At 37.2% G+C, this 16,950-nt stretch overlaps 1 protein-coding gene across 5 annotated transcripts in view; it reads right to left on the reverse strand.

The window, feature by feature from the left end:
* Positions 1-16,950, reverse strand: part of spg7 (SPG7 matrix AAA peptidase subunit, paraplegin) — a 48,204-nt gene that overhangs the window by 2,451 nt on the left and 28,803 nt on the right. For 4 of the 5 annotated variants that reach the window (XM_069901888.1, XM_069901884.1, XM_069901883.1 and 1 more), the window contains 8 exons: positions 13,376-13,549; positions 12,527-12,651; positions 10,263-10,365; positions 9,455-9,565; positions 6,873-6,988; positions 5,862-6,018; positions 3,516-3,679; positions 505-582 (listed from right to left, as the gene is read on the reverse strand). In XM_069901888.1, coding sequence (XP_069757989.1) covers positions 505-582; positions 3,516-3,679; positions 5,862-6,018; positions 6,873-6,988; positions 9,455-9,565; positions 10,263-10,365; positions 12,527-12,651; positions 13,376-13,549 — 1,028 coding nt within the window. The remainder of the gene's footprint in view (positions 1-504; positions 583-3,515; positions 3,680-5,861; positions 6,019-6,872; positions 6,989-9,454; positions 9,566-10,262; positions 10,366-12,526; positions 12,652-13,375; positions 13,550-16,950) is intronic. The other variant, XM_069901885.1, reaches the window with a different exon arrangement.

A 16,950-nucleotide genomic window follows, 5' to 3' on the forward strand; every position in this document is an offset into this window, starting at 1 on the left:
AAGAGCTTAATATCATGATGTAGATGGAGGGGGGGCATTCAATCCATCTGTTCTATATTGGTTCACAGAATAATCCCAGTACCCCATTCATTTTCTCTATGACGTATTTTCACTATATTCTCCCACTTACTCATACGCAAGGGGCAATTTAAAATGGCCAGTTAACCTACCAAACCACATCTTTGGAATGTTTCACAAAACCAAAGCATCCCCGCACAATCAAAGGGAGAACATGCAAAAATATATGAGGAAGGCTGGACTTGCTTTTATGATATGAAGCAGTAGCTCCGCTAACTATCTCACTGGATCTGTACTCTGCACATCAATTATCACCATTAATTCCAGACCAACCACTGGAAAATAACATTTCAAGGAATCTTTTTGGCAAACCAAAAACAGTAAATTCCTATCAGGAATTTTTGTGTCTAAATCAAATATTTTGTACCTTACTAAAGATATTCACTCCATCTCACTGTTCGATTGCCGAAATAAGTAGCAACTTACTGTAATAAGTTTGTCTCTGTTATCCAGTATCAGTTTCTCTGTGAATCTGTAAGCACGAGCCACTAATACTTTGGCTTCCTAGAGAGAAAAAAAAACAATTAAGTTACAATAGTGATGTGAACCAACAGTCATTTATTTTTACTACCACTACAATGTAAAACTTCCAAAAGAACCAACCAATGTCGACCTCAAGGATAAATAGCAATTTTTCCACAATCCAATCTATAAGCAGGCAACACAACCAAAAGTGCGCAAATTGGTGAGAATTCAAATTACATTTCAAGATCTACAACTACACAGACATCTATTTCTATACCACTCTATATTTTGAGAAAAAAAAATTCATAAGAAAGAGAAGCAGGAGAAGCACAAGGTGCCTATCAAGGTTGGAGGCATTTGGAGACTGCCCAGAATGACCTTGATAAATGCAGAAAATTAACAATGCTTTCAGGGTGAACTTTTAGTGTCAATATGATTGCATTTGACTGACATGGAACCAGCCTTGACCATGAATTGCCTTCCATGCATTTTATTTTATTCTATCGCCTTCAATTCCAGGAAATAAGAGTGAAGGCCAAAAATCTTTGCTCCAAACGTCTCGCACCCGCAAATGGCCTAATTTTGCTTCGTGTTTTCATGATGGGTAGTGAATGTACGTCTCCTTCCATGAGCTTTTATTGAAGGTATGTATTATTATTTTCCATAAAATTTAAGATGAATTTTGAATTAACCCTTGTAAGAAGTGCTTTTGTTTTGTAATAGTTAATTTGTGTTAAATTTCAGAAATAATTTTAACCATGAGTTCCTTGTAAAAATGAAGTAGGAGGCCAAGCAAGCTGAAGCAACATTTAGAGACCGTACATAAAGTAAAGATAAACACTTGGGTTACTTCAAAACCCTTTGAGATAAATGAGAGAAGGGAGTTGTTTAAGTATTTTATGTTTTATGTTTTAAATGTGTTCTCATACATTGAGTTTAAAAAGGGAAAACTGAAAGATGAAAAGGGGGATGGTGGTGGTGAGGAAGCGGAAATGAGGTGTCAACAGGGTATGAGATGGCCATGTTGAATTATATGACTATAAATATTAATGGAATACATAACCAAATTAAATGGAAAAGGCTATTAAATTTACTGAAAAAAGAAAAAAACACAGCATTTGTGCAGGCAATGTATCTAACTGAAGTGGAACATGATAGGTAGGGCAAGTAGCGGCAGCATCATATAATTCAAAAGCTAGAGGTGTAGCTATATTAATTAATAAAAATATACCAATCAAAATAGAGGAGGAAATAATAGATCCAGCAGGGAGGAATGTAATGATAAAGTGCCAGATATATTCAGAAGTTTGGAATTTGCTCAATATATATGCACCTAATGAAGAGGATCAAAAGTTTATGCAAGATATTTTTTTGAAGATACGCAAGGGAATATATTGATAGGAGGGGATTTTAACCTTAATTTGGATCCAATGTTAGATAAAACTGGACAAAAGACTAGTAAAAAGAATAAAGTGGCCAAATTTATGGTTAAATCAATGAAGGAAATGAAACTTATGGATATATGGAAGAGGCCGCACCCAAGGGAGAAAGAATACTCATATTATTCGAGTAGGCATAAAACATACTCAAGGATTGATATATTTTTGTTGTCAGCCCATATTCAAGGGAGAGTTAGGAAAACTGAATATAAAGCTAGATTGCTATCTGATCATTCACCCCTGTTATTAACAATAGAACTGGAAGACATCCCACCAAGAACATATAGATGGAGGTTAAACTCCATGCTACTTAAAAGGCAGGAATTTAGAGAGTTTATTGAACGCCAAATTAAAATGTACTTTGAAATAAATACGGAATCGGTGAAAGACAAATTTATATTATGGGATGTAATTGATAGTAAGGAAGCCATTGTTTCTTTCTACAAAAAAGCTCAAAGTCTATTAGAGCAGTATCAAACGTCAGGAATTTTTACAATTTCCAAATCTGAACACCAACGCAGAGGCACTGAAGGACGATGACATTCCTGTTCATGTGAAACAACTAAAGCAAATACACACAGGTCTTCAGTAAAGATCTAATGACATGTTAAAATCCTTTATTGGATATTAGATCCACTTAAGGAACTTCCCACTCCTGTTGATGCAGAAGTTCAAGAAAGGTTGATTGATCTTCAGAGTGATACAATTGTACACTGCAAGTTCAATCAATTTTAAAAAGATTTTGGGGTTAAGAGTGATCGGTTGAATAGATTTCCAAAACTGTGGGAAAAGGCCAAAATACTTTTCATTGTCTTTTCCTCGACATACTGAGTTGAATGTGGATTCAGCAGGGTAGCTGCCTTGATAAAATCCAGGAACAGACTAGATATCACAAGAACTAACCCTATCACTATCTTATTTGGAGCCTGACATCATAAAACTTGCACAGGAACATCAAGCTCAAGGACCACACAAGAATTTTCATTTTATAAGAATTATTTTTTAAAGTTCATTTTATTAAGTTTTCCCATCCTCAAGTTTATACTTTAAGTTACCTAATGACTTGTGGGGTATAAAACACTGTGCTCGAAGAATCTTTTAAAAAATTTTTTTGATTATGTATGTTCATTTTTTCTTCTTTCCTACATGTTCAATAAAAATAGCCTATTTCACACTAACTAACAGTAAATTGGCCGTTCAGTGCCAGTTGAAGAAGCAGTTTTTGCCATTTACACTGGAACACTGTTAACTGGTTCTCTGCGTCCTTTCACACTCATCACAAGGCATAGGGGAATCTATGATGATGTCTGAGTAATGCATCGAGCGATGGTGGACCTGCCCTAAATTCTAATCAATGTATTATGATCTTGTATTTAAACAAAATTAATCATGCCTATTATAACATAATGAAGCATTATCTACAGCACAGTATGAACCCTTCAGCCCCTGTTGTTGTGCTGATCTATATAAACCTTTATAGGGAAAGTGGTAGCGGCAACCGCAGACAATTTATAAAGACTGTGGGATATTTACATGATCCATGTGCTCCTGAAGTCCCTGGCTGAAGGGTCGTCGACCAATTGCATCCTTCTCCTCTGCATCCGGGAATGATACATGACCAATTGCTTCAACCATTCCATAGCATTTTACCATGGAATAAGCCACTTTTGTAACTTTTCGCAAATCATCCTGAGCACCTGCATATTAAACAGTGTCCAATTGAAGTTCAGGTTACTGTCTACATTCACATTTTGGATTACAAGTTGCATTTTGTGGACACAAAATATAATCAATGCAAATTTGTAAACATACAAGACTAATTTAATAAGCAATTCCCAATGAAATCTGCATCAAAGAGATAAGGGTCTCTCAAATAAAGCAGTTAGTAGCAACCTAAACACATTTAGATTCCTCTTACAAATGTTTCTACTTCATAATTTCTTTTTCACTCATTTTCTTATTCAATTCCCACAACTATTAATTAATCTACTCCTAAAATTTGCAATGGAAATAAACATTCATAGTGTATTATTAATCATTATATACGGAAAATGACAAAATAGAATTTAGTCCATCCAAACATCAACTTTTGATTATGTTTGGTAAAATTGGCACAGGATAAAAAACTGTTGGGTCATGACAGCATCAAGTTAGGTAGAATAAACAAGGTAATCCAAGAAGTGATCAGGCAATTCTTATATACTTAAAATGATGCAATTGTAAGTTTAAAGAATGAGCAAATAATGAATTCTTTTGTTTTACAGATCCAAGGGAGGATAACATGCTGATAGTTGGAAGTTAATCAGAGCTCAACAAGGCAAAATAGTAAACGATAGCCCATTTACACACCAATTCAACAATAAATGTTGCTCTCTTAGACAACCAACTGATTGCTATAAATGGGACAGCACAGAGGCACACAGTTACCACACAGCTCCAGGAGCCTGGACTCAAGCTTGACTTTGGATGCCATGTGCAAAGTTTTGCACATTTTCCCTGTGAATGCATAGGTTGCCCACAGGTGTTCTGGTTTCTCCCTATGACAAGCTGGTAATTTAATAGACCTCTATGAGCAGCAGGAGAATTATGAGCAGTTGATAGGGATTTGAGAGGGTACAGGTTACAGGGAAACAAGAGAGGAATAGGACTAATGGCCTGAATGTTGTAAGAAAATGAAAACTATTTAAATATCAACTGAATATTCTACAAATGACACTGAATTCACTTAGAAAGTTGATAAATTTGAGGAAAATCACAATTTCCCTCTTAAAAGTTACAATTTGAATGCAGACATCATATTTTTACCATGAATTTATGCACTGCTAATTCAGGCTGGGTCTAAGGAACTCTTCCAAATTATTATTAATCCTTCTTTTTAGATGAATGCAAAATATCATGTGAAAAGCAATGGAATTTTAAGAACATTTATTGTTTACACCTTCCAAAAATAGAGTGGCCATTCATCACATTTGCAATACGACTCTGATACAATCTTTCCCCAAACAAGAGGTTGCATTTCCAAAGTACTGTGATGTGCACTATGTAAACCTCATTTTTTAAATGTACTATTCTCAATTAAGATGAAGGAGAAAAGGCATTATTATATTATTGTTCCTGAATAAATAGATAAACTCTGTGCAAATCCAGCAGTAGTGTGTACAAGATCAACAATAATTAATATTTCAGATCAATTAACTTTCATCAGTCTGATTTGCTGAATGTTTCCAATATTTTTCTTGTTATTTTTCCCAAATTTCCATCATCTGCAGTACTTTGCTTTTAAAGCATAGATTCTCTAACTTAATAGTCTGCAGACACTCAAGATTCAAAGACAACTTCTACATGCATCACACTTGGCAACTAGTGGAACAATAGGAAAATACAATTATGTTAAATACATAATGATAAAACTCAGGAGGTCCAGCAACTTCTGTAGAACTGAGAAAGATAAACAAAATTGGTTCAAGTAACAGACAAGTTGAGGGAGGACAATTGGTGGAAAAGGAAATAGACACATTATGTTTTATTTAACCCCAAGGACTCTCTTAATAGTAGAGGCACAAGGTATCATTCTTACAGTGGTAAATTTGTGGATGTTAAATTCAGCATCTCACACAAAAATTATACTTGGCAAGGATTGATCATTTCCATGTACATTTCCTGATTAATTCCCTACAAGCCAGTTCCAGTGGCTTCATGGGGTCTCCAATCCTCTCAGCCAAATATGTGATGAGAAAATACTGAAAGATAGTTAAAATAATCAAACAGCAATCTCGGACAACTAGGATGTTGAATAAACGTTAGCCTGTCAAAACTTGCTACTGATAAAGAAAAAAAGTTGTGCAGATATTCACAAATATCACATTATTCAAATTATACCTGTTGTGACTTTATTAAAGGTAATAGCTTCTGCAACACGTCCTCCTAAAGCCATACACATACGTTCAAAAAGCTGCTCTTTGGTAAAAAGATACTGCTCCTGGGGCAGGATCTGTGCAAATCCAAGGGCAGCATTTGTTCGTGGTGCAATGGAAACCTGGAGAGAAAAAAAAGTTATGATTAAAAAGCTAACATTTAAAAATTTCATTAAATTCATGAAGTTAGATATAACAATGAGGTTCTTTCTTTATGCTTTAGAATCAACATGCATTTTCCCAAAAGCTTACTGATCTTTTATGTATCCAGTTTTTCAATAATTCCCCGGGGTGGGGGGGGGGGGGAAAAAGATCTTCCCAGCTTTAACTTCCCTAAACTATGTAAGGAAAAAAAACACTATACTTCTGCTCTCAAGTCCCATGCTATAGTTTCTGTTCATTACCATTAGAGACAAAAAGGAATGGATGAACTAAATGGCCTACCATGAGTGAATAGCATACTAATACGAGCTGGATACCCAAAACAATTTTACATTAGCATTTTTCAACTAAAGCTCAACTCTCTCTCAATCATCACATTATCTAATAAGTTAATCTGAAACAGCCTGCCCGTATTTAACATTTTCATTTTACTAAATGCAAATGCTTTCATCCTACATTTCAGTCTTGCTTTGAAATAGTAATTTTCCATAAACAAGTTTGTTCTCTTAATGGTACGGACTCAGGTTCACTAGGACAGAGGTGCTAGATGCCCTAACTAAACTCATTTACCCCAAACCAATACCATACATAAATACATTTTAGCAATCAGTTTTTAAGGCAAAATACAACTCTATTGTTTCCTCACCCAGAAGACATTATTAGAAGATACTAATTCAATAGAAGCCATTCAGGAAGTTGTTGATTGTGTTTATACTTGTTAAAAGCAGGAATAGCTGTTTCAAATTCCAACACATAATAGTTTAGTAAAACCTATTCATGTGAATCATAATTACATTTAAAAAAATGACAAAACCTTCAAAACAGCTTCTGTATGCTCAAGAAGCCAGCCAACAAGGACATGCCCAGATTCATGGATAGCTACTATTCTCTGTTCTTCTTTGGAGAGTATTTTACTCTTCTTGGCAGTGCCTTGGGAAAATGAAATTAAAATGTAAACAAAATTCAGTTTCCAAAAAATTAAGTACTGTTATGAACTGGAGAATACATTTCAGATTTTATTTCAATAATCACTAGACAATGATTTTGGTACATTTGAAGAGAGGCTATTACATATTTCTCTTAAAATGACAAACTGGTCTATTAATTGAGTAAATTAACATTGCGAATATTGAAATGTCAGACACTTCACAGGCAGCCCTTGCCATCTCAAGGCCTTAGATCTCCGAGGCTACAGGGACACCCAGGTCATTGACAATAGCTTGGTGTTCAACACTATACCAGAAAATCAGGACCATGCTGAAGGATTGGAAACTCTATTCGCCCATCTGCAACTGAGTGCTCAACTTCCTTACCAACAGACCCCACTCAGTGAGAATCACAACATCACCTCCTCTATTCTGATCATCAACCCAGGGGCACCTCAAGGGTGCGTGCTTAGTCCTCAGCTCTACTCCCTATGCACTGGTGACCGCATAGTCAAGTTCTGCTCTGTCAATCCACAAATTGGCCAATGTTGGGTGAAAATGATGAAGCAGAATACAGAATGAAAATGGAGAATCTGGTTGGGGAGTGCCAGAACCAAAATCTTGGTAGTGTCATCAGGACCAAGGAGCTTGTTGTTATTTTCAGAAGAGTGAAGGGCCACAAAGCTAATCGTATTGACTGGATGGAGGTAGAGAGAGTTACAACCTTCAGGTTCCTGGAAATCGCTTCAGAAACTCATATGGAGCCAACAGTGAATTAATTGTAAAGAGGGCAAACTAATGCCTCTATTTTCTAAGGACTCAGAGGAAATTTGCCAGGTTGTTGAATGCTTATTCAAACTTCTACAGGAAGGTATACTGAACTGGCTGTATCATAGCCTGGTTTGGTAAATTAAATGCAAGGTTCATCATAGACTCCACCCTCCCATCCAATGAAGACATCTACGTGAGGCACTATCTCAAGAAGGCAGGCAACATCATAAAGGACCCCCATCATCCTGGTCACAACCTTGAAGAAGGTACAGAAGCCTGAAGGCCAGCACCTTTCCAAACAGCTATCAGGGTCTTGAACCTCACCTTGTGACACTAACCATGAACTGCACCAACACCACCAAAGAACAGTCTGTACTATTTCAGTCTTTTTGTTTGCACTGGGATGAATATAACTGTGAACATCTTTTGTATTTATGGTCTCTTTTTAATTCAATTATGTATTCCTAATTGAAAATATATTTCTGATCCTTTATTATTGGGTCAAAATTCTGAAAACCATTACCAAAAGCACCTTCAGCAAAAAGATGAAAATGGTATAAATAGGTGGCTCATATTCACCATCCAGGAGGATTAAGGATGGGGAATAAAATCTGTTTTTTCCCCAACACACACACAAATTCCTGAAAATTAATAAATGCAATCAAAAGAAGGAAATTTGGAAATAATTTTCAGTGCAAGTGAGCAGTCAAATATGGAAATCCAGAACATGTTATCAATAACTCCCTACTTCACTCCTGTGTTCAGTTGTCTTCATTGGTGTCTGAATGAATGAATACGTTTATGCCATATACACAAATACAATGTACAGATGCAATGAAAGTTTGGTTTGCTAAAGCTTCCCAGTTACACAAAACACGAACATAAGTATAGTTAAGGGGCCACAAAGAGGAAAAAAAGATAATAAATAGTCAAGGAAATAAATAATAAACATTCATAGTTGACCAGTAGTACAAAAAAAGTGTTCTATCAGCATCGTAGACAGACCTTTGGTGGTCTTGTAGGAGAGTGATGGTTTGGATGATATGGGGAACTGAATGAGCAGGATAGCTGTTGAAAAACATACATGTGCTGGGCTTCAGCCTATACCTTCTGCCTGAAGCAACAGTGGAACAAGAACATTGTCAGGGTGATAGGGTCTTTTATGACATTGGTTACATTCTTGACACAGTATCTCACGTAGATGTCTTCAATGGGATACTCAACAGAAAGTGAAAAACAAGAATTGTAGAAGGAATACAGCATTTAAAGAGCCCATTCAATACATCAAGTCCCTATAAGCTCTGCACAAACACAATCCAGTTGCCCTGCATTTCTTATCACATCCCACTGTACTATTTAGATTGAAAACATCAAGATCTTATTATGTAACTAAGGGATTTTTTTGCTTTGTAAGAGACTGTCATTACTACTGCTTAATAAATTGCCGAATAATGTACATGATAGCTCCCTCAAAACGTTTTTAAAATTCCATGTACTCTCTTATATGTGCTTATATTTTTTTATTCGCTTTAATCTTACTATTATGACTACATCACAGCTTTTTTGTTCTCCGTCCCAAAGCTGGTAACTAAGTGAAATTAATGCTAGAAGGGAAAAGCCAACACTAAGCAGCAAGATTCCCACCATGTGTATTAACTTTGTTATCACTTTGCACATCTTCAACACTGTATGGACTTACCTGCAATAACTTTTTCCACTGCATATTCAAAATTGAAGGTGTCAACAGATTTTTCCCCTTCCCTGGCTGCATGCAATGCTGCTTCATTGCATATGTTAGCTATGTCAGCTCCTAAAATAAATCCAGATCAATTGAACGAAAACAGATCCAAGTGCAATAATTGTTGTGTGCCAGATTTAGTTGCATCAAATTTATAATGCAACTTTAAATACCATAAATTCAGAAGAAACAACCCCACAGAATGACAAAGATTACAGGAGTAAAGGCAGCCACATAGACCTTTGAGATTGTGCCAACTCTAGTCTCACTCCTTCATCCTGGAAGAGGAATGCATGTTTTTTTTCCTCTTCCAATTTATCAAATTCCATTTTGAATCGGCCATTGCATTTCAGATCCTACCTCCCCCCCCCCCACCCTCCCATAAACAATTATTTTTCTCATGTCACTGAATTGCTTTGCACATCATGTTTTATGATGGGAACCAATGGGAAGCATCTTTCCATCTACTATGTCAAGACTCATTCACATTTTAAATGACCACCACCTCTTCAAGAATACAAAAAAAAACATTCAGGCCATAGAAATCTGCATGCATTTTAATCCTCTTTCAATCTGCACAGCCACTATCAATAACTCTTTCATGCATACTCCCAGACTCCTCTGGTTTTATAATTCTTCAAGAATTCTAACAAGTTATATTGCCTCATTTCACCTGTCCTAAGCAAAATGTAACATTGTGCATTTAATTTTGCCTGTTCGTAGAAAAATTATAGTTAAATCCTGCCAACTATAAAGGTTGAAATCTTACCACTGAACCCCGGAGTGAGTTCAGCCAGTCTTTGTGAATAAAAACCGGCTGGGCTTGACAACTTCAGACTTTTCAAATGCTGCTCAAAAATCTCCTTTCTCTCCTAAAAATGAAATAAACAATTTACTATTTCATGTGAAACAATGAGAATTATAAAATTGTCCTTTTCCAATCTTTTTATTAATTTTAAGCATATAGAAAAGAAACATTCTTCTTTGGCTTGGCTTCGCGGACGAAGATTTATGGAGGGGTAACGTCCACGTCAGCTGCAGGCTTGTTGGTGACTGACAAGTCCGATGCGGGACAGGCAGACATGGTTGCAGCGGTTGCAGGGGAAAATTGGTGGGTTGGGGTTGGGTGTTGGGTTTTTCCTCCTTTGCCTTTTGTCAGTGAGGTGGGCTTCTTCAAAGGAGGTTGCTGCCTGCCGAACGGTTGGAGGCGAGATCAGCCCACTGGCGGGGGTCAATGGGGCAGGCACCAAGAGCTTTCTTTAGGCAGTCCTTGTACCTCTTCTTTGGTGCACCTCTGTCACGGTGGCCAGTGGAGAGCTCGCCATATAACACGATCTTGGGAAGGCGATGGTCCTCCATTCTGGAGACGTGACCCACCCAGCGCAGCTGGATCTTCAGCAGAGTGGACTCGATGCTGTCGACCTCTGCCATCTCGAGTACTTCGACGTTAGGGATGAAAGCGCTCCAATGGATGTTGAGGATGGAGCGGAGACAACGCTGGTGGAAGCGTTCTAGGAGCCGTAGGTGATGCCGGTAGAGGACCCATGATTCGGAGCCGAACAGGAGTGTGGGTATGACAACGGCTCTGTATACGCTTATCTTTGTGAGGTTTTTCAGTTGGTTGTTTGTGAAATTACAGATTATAAATCAAACAAATATACATAATAAAGAACAGTAATTTATTCCCCATAGTTATTCAAATAATAAAAACAGTAGAAAGGAGATATAATCTAAACTAACAAACTAATTCTAAACTATATAAAGTAGCCTGACCCCCTAACCTAATAGTAGAAATTAAAAGTTTGGATCCCTTAAAACAGTAAAATTCAATAATAAACAAGAAAATGTTCGATAACATAAATAAGAATAGACGATAGAAAGGGAAAAACAATAATAAACCATTCTGTATTAAAGCAGATTTAAAAATCATGAAAAAAATTCAAAAACAGGTGCCACATTCTATCAAACTGAATATTGGTATCCGTTATAGCACGTCTAATCTTCTCTAAGTTTAAACAGTGTTAACCAAAAACCTAACTGAACTTAGCTCATACATGGTGTAGTTATACAGCAATCTTTCAAATTGTATGGAGAATGTAGCTCTGAACAATTGCAAGTTCTTGCAAAAGCATCCCATCCACTAAGTGCATGGTGAGGCTGCAGTGTGCACCATCTACAAAATGCACTTCAATAACTTTCAAAGCTCCTTTGAAAGCAGCTCTCAAACTAGTGATTGCTCATGCCTGGAAAGTAGCTCATGGCAGAAGGCCCAAGTAAACAATATAATTCTCACGTCACACATACCATCCTGACTTGGAAAATAAATGATCTTTCCTTCATTACTGAAGGTCAAAATTCTGGAATTTGTCACCTAAATGCACAGAATATCTCCACCACAGCATCGTCCATCATCAGGAGGAAGCCCACTAGCTAATGCACAATTAGGGACGAACAATGAATGCTGATCTTGTCAGTGACCCATGAACAACAAAGATATATGCAAATACACCTGATGCTATTAAAAATAATAATTGAGTAGAATTATTTGCAGAGTTCTTCAAAAAATATTTAAATCATTCATACGACCATTCACCAGCTTTAATTGAAAATCTCTCAATGTGTTGAACAGCTCCTTTTTCACACAACGGTTTATTTTAAACCAATAAGCCCACTGCTCTACAGTACTACATGAGATTTTCCCTTTTCCCTTAAATTGCCTTAAACTTTAACCAATTAAATAAGAAGTTTTTACAAAATTGTTTCCATTTCAACAGACATCCAGTTAGAAGTAAATTAAATTAGGAACAAATATTACAAATGACATTTGTAAAAAAGTATTGCGAGAAAGAATAGTAAAAAAAGGTCAAATGGGTAGCTTAGCTCATGTTTTTTAATACTAGCCAAGAAGCCTTGATAAATATGCACTCTAGTTGAGTTTAAAAATATAAATTCAGCAGGGATAGCAAAAATAAACCATCACGAGCAAGTCGGCCAAAAATAATTATAAACATTTATGCTCCAATTCATTGGTACCTGCAATGTAGGAAAGTCAATAAATATGTGTCTGTCCAACCGACCAGGTCGCATTAAGGCACTGTCCAAAATGTCCGCACGGTTGGTTGATGCCAAAACTATTACGTGATCTGTGGTGCCAATTCCTATTCGAAACAATACAGTATGTAATGCTTAAATATGTCCAGATGGTTCTTCTCCACAAAACTAACAATGTTTCAGTTGCTTAAATTTATATTACATTTTTAATTTTATGATGTGCAGAGTATTAAACATTAAATGAAAAAATAACTATTGGAATTAATGCTTTGTACACCATGAAATGATCAAGCAACAATCTCTCAGTTATGGAATTTAAGATTGGATTGAATATCAAAAACTCTACAAAATTATATTGCACTTTCAAAAAAAATATTGTTTCCATTTTATTTCATTTGTTATATCAATATTAATATGATCATGAAGTCATGTTCTTCAGGCTCAGAAGTATCATTACAATAAAACAGGAGTGGCCAACCTTTTAAGTTAGACATACAGCACGGTACAGGCCGTTTCGGCTCACGAGTCCATGCCACCCAATTAGCCTACACCACGGTATGTATTCATGGGCCAAAATGGCCTGTTACTGCGCTGTACTGTGCTGTCTAAATTAAAAGGTTGGCCACCCCTGCTATAGAATCTTATGATCACCACTAGGTACAACTAAGTACAACCATTCAAACCAATTTTCATTCAACACCAATTTTATTTAGCGTGCAAGAGTTATAAACCCTCATTGCACTTCTATAAATATGAAGCAGAATATTTTAGAAAGTGAATAAAATTACCATACAGGTTTTCAGCTCAATTGTACCAACTGGTAATACCAACCATCCATTTCGACCAAGAGTTGATTTAATGTTTGCTCTTCCTCAGTATTAGCAAAACCAGACACGTTGGTTGATCGCCTTTTACCCACTGCATCAATTTCATCGATGTACACAATGCATGGGGCACGAGCTCGGGCCTCCTTAAACAAACTTCGTACTCTTGCTGCACCTAGGCCTACAACGAAAGTCTTGAAATAGCATTTTCCAGAGAAATATTACAAAGCCACATTTAAAAACAGGACCATTCAACAATAAAGAAGGGAATCCATGCTAGAGCCAGAGGACCTGGATGAGGTCTTTAACAAGTATTTTGCATTATATTTATGCAGAAGGACCTGGAGGATAGTAAGAGCAATGTGGGAAATGATAATGAGCTCATGCATTTTGGGAGGCTGGGCCTTTTGAAGAGCATTAAGGTGGTTGTCCCCTGGGGCTGATGAGATGTATACCAGGTTATTAAAAGAGGCAAGGGAGAAGCTTGTTGGATCTTCACTCTTATATTTTCAATAGCAACAGGTGAAGTCTCAGGACTGGAGGGTAGCCAGTGCTGTTCTTTTCTTCAAGAGCAGACATCAGGAGAATAAAGGAAAATATAGACTATTATGCGTGACATGTCATTGCGGGGGCAGGATCTCTCTTAAATCGCTGGGTTAGCAATTTAATGGGTAGATCTCCCTGGGATTTGAAAGGTGCTTCTAGCACCTTTGCCCCAGTAATTGCACCCAGGTCCCAAGGGGGCTACCCAGGTACATCAGTTGAGAGAAGCTATTAAAGAGAATCATTGGGGCTAAGATTTACAGGCTTTTGAAAAGGCAGGGACAGTTAGTATTACTATGCTAAGCAGGTCATATCTTAAAAACAATTTATTTTTGAGGTGATGACAAAGTTGATCAATGATGGTAGGTCAGTGGAAGTTGTCTGCATGGACTTTAGTAAGGTGCTTGACAAGGTCCCTAATGGTTGTCTGATCTGGAAGACAAATATGGCTGGAATCCTTTGTGTATTAATAGTTTGGGTTGAGAATTGGCTTCCCTAACGAAGGCCAAGGGCAGTGATGAAAAGGTGCTTTTTAACTGGAGGCCATGACCAATGTCGTGTGTGCAGATGGGCATTAACAAGTTTGCAGAGAACACAAAAATCATTTGCCCCTTTCAAATTGCAGCACCTGGGTAGCCCCCTTGGGACCTGAGTGCAATTACTGGGGCAAAGGTGCTAGAAGCACCTTTCAAATCCCAGGGGGATCTACCCATTAAATTGCTAACCCAGCGATTTAAGAGAGATCCTGCCCCCGCAATGACATGTCACGCACACAACGGAAGTACTGCCGGTGTTCAGATGCAGGCTGCCCAGTGAAGCACGTACACAAGCGCCGATGTCACTGGAATAAACAGGTCGGCCATTTTCAAATCAGCCATGGACAAGACATAGGTAGGTTTAACTGGGTTCCCTGACTACCTCAGAGGTAGGTCAGGGACCTGGTTGGGTTCCAATGGGGTTGACCCGGCTGGTCCATTTCAAACTGACATGTAACTGGGGCACTAACTGTGCAAATTGTCCAATTAACCCAATTTTACACAGCAGTTTGAAAGGGCCTAATGTTAACAGTGTAAAGGGCTATCAAAGAATACAGAATGATTTGAATCAGTTACAGATATTGGCAGAAAAATAGCAGATTAAATTTAATCTGAGCAAGTGTGAAGTGTTGCACCTTAAGCAGTCAAAAGGAAACAGTAAATGGCAGGATACTTAACAGTACAAGGATACTTTGGGGTCCACATCCATAGCTCCCCGAAAGTGGCCACACAAGTAGATAGGGTGGTAGGGGAGGCAGATGGCATTCTTGCCATCATTTTTGGGGAATTCAGTACAAGAGTAAGGCAGTCATTGCAAATCTTAATAAAATTTTGATAGGCCACACTTGATTGCCATGTTAGAGGAAGGATATAGGGTCTTTGGAAAAGTTACAGTAGAGATTTACCAGGATGCTGCTTGAATTAGAAGGCATGAGCTATAAGAGGTTGGACAAACTTGGGTTGATCCCTCTGGAATTTTGGAGGCTGAGGGTAAACCTGGTGAAAGATAGAGATAGGATAAGTCAGTCAGGATCTCCCCACCCCCCCCCCACCACCCAGTGGAAATATAAAATATCAAAGGGAATACATTTAAGGTGAGAGGGGGAACATTTAAAAAGATGTCCAAGTTTTTAAAAAAATATAAGAGGGTAGGTGTCAGGTAACCACCACCAGGGGTAATGGTGAAAGCAGATATGAAAGCAGTTATTAAGAGAGTTTTTTAAGATGGAAACGAATATCCAGGGAATGTGCAGGAAGAAGAGATTTAGTTTAATATGAAATCTTGTTTGGCATAGATCACTGGTCAAACAGACTGTTCCTTTGCTGTACTGTTCCATGTTTAAAAGGATATCTATTTAATTCATCATATAATACAACCTTAAAAGCTTTCATTAGTCAGAAATTTCCAAAGTATATTTTTCTTACAAGCAGGCTGTCAGCAAAAGAAAGGTAACCAACCACAAAATGAAAATAACACATGCAAGATACAAATCTACAGGAAAATATTAGGCATTGTGGTAAAACAACATGAGATGATTCTGATAAACTTGTTCTTCCAATGGACTTGCTGGAATATCTTATTTGAGAAAACTTCAAAATTAAAATTATGTTAGCTCAATTCTTAACTGACTTCCTTTTGATTGGACTGTATATTCAAATTTATATTAACCCACTGCAACATAATCAAAATAATAGGAAAGCGGTGTCACATTATTGTAAATGCCATTGCTTAAATAAGATACCAAACGAAGGCCACCAACTGTCTGTAAATTGGCACAGATATTTCTTCAGATTCATTCCATTTCAAAAACAGATTAAATGGACATCATTTATTAATTGCATTTGAAGAATCTTACTGCATTTCCAAATAACAGACCTCCAAAAAATTCACTGGAATATTTTCAGGCTTGCAAAGCAAGTAAAGTCCCTGATTCACTATTAACCAATAGTACCACCTGATGTTAAGATTTCTAATCAAATAGAATTTAATAAAATCAGAATTTGTCATGAAACATTGTTTTGTGGCAGCATTACAGGTATATTTTTTTTAATTAGTGCAAAAAAAAAGTGAGGCAGTGTCTGTGGTTTATTGTCCATTCAGATATCTATTGGCAATGGGGAAGAAGCTGTTTCTGTACTGTTGGGTGTTTTCTTCAGGCTCCCGGACCTCCTTCCTAATGGTAGTCGTTAGGGCATGGTCTAGGTGGTGAGGGTCATTGAAGATAGAGGTTGTTTTCTTGAGATACCACCTCTTGTATCCCATGAGGGCGCTGGGTGAGTTCACAACTCTGTATTCTTTTTCAGCCCTGTGCACTGGGCAACCAGTCAGAATGCTCTGAATATATCTCTGAATATTAGTGACCCAACTTTGCAATTATGCTCAATTAAGATCTGCCTTTATTTTAAATCAGTACAGCAGATACACTTGCTTTTAACAGAACCTTTCTAAAGCCATTATCCTCATTTTTAAAAAAAAAAGCTAATTACAATGCTTAACGTCTTT

This window comes from Narcine bancroftii, chromosome 10, assembly GCF_036971445.1.
Source record: "Narcine bancroftii isolate sNarBan1 chromosome 10, sNarBan1.hap1, whole genome shotgun sequence".
In the NCBI taxonomy this organism is placed as follows: Eukaryota; Metazoa; Chordata; class Chondrichthyes; order Torpediniformes; family Narcinidae; genus Narcine; species Narcine bancroftii.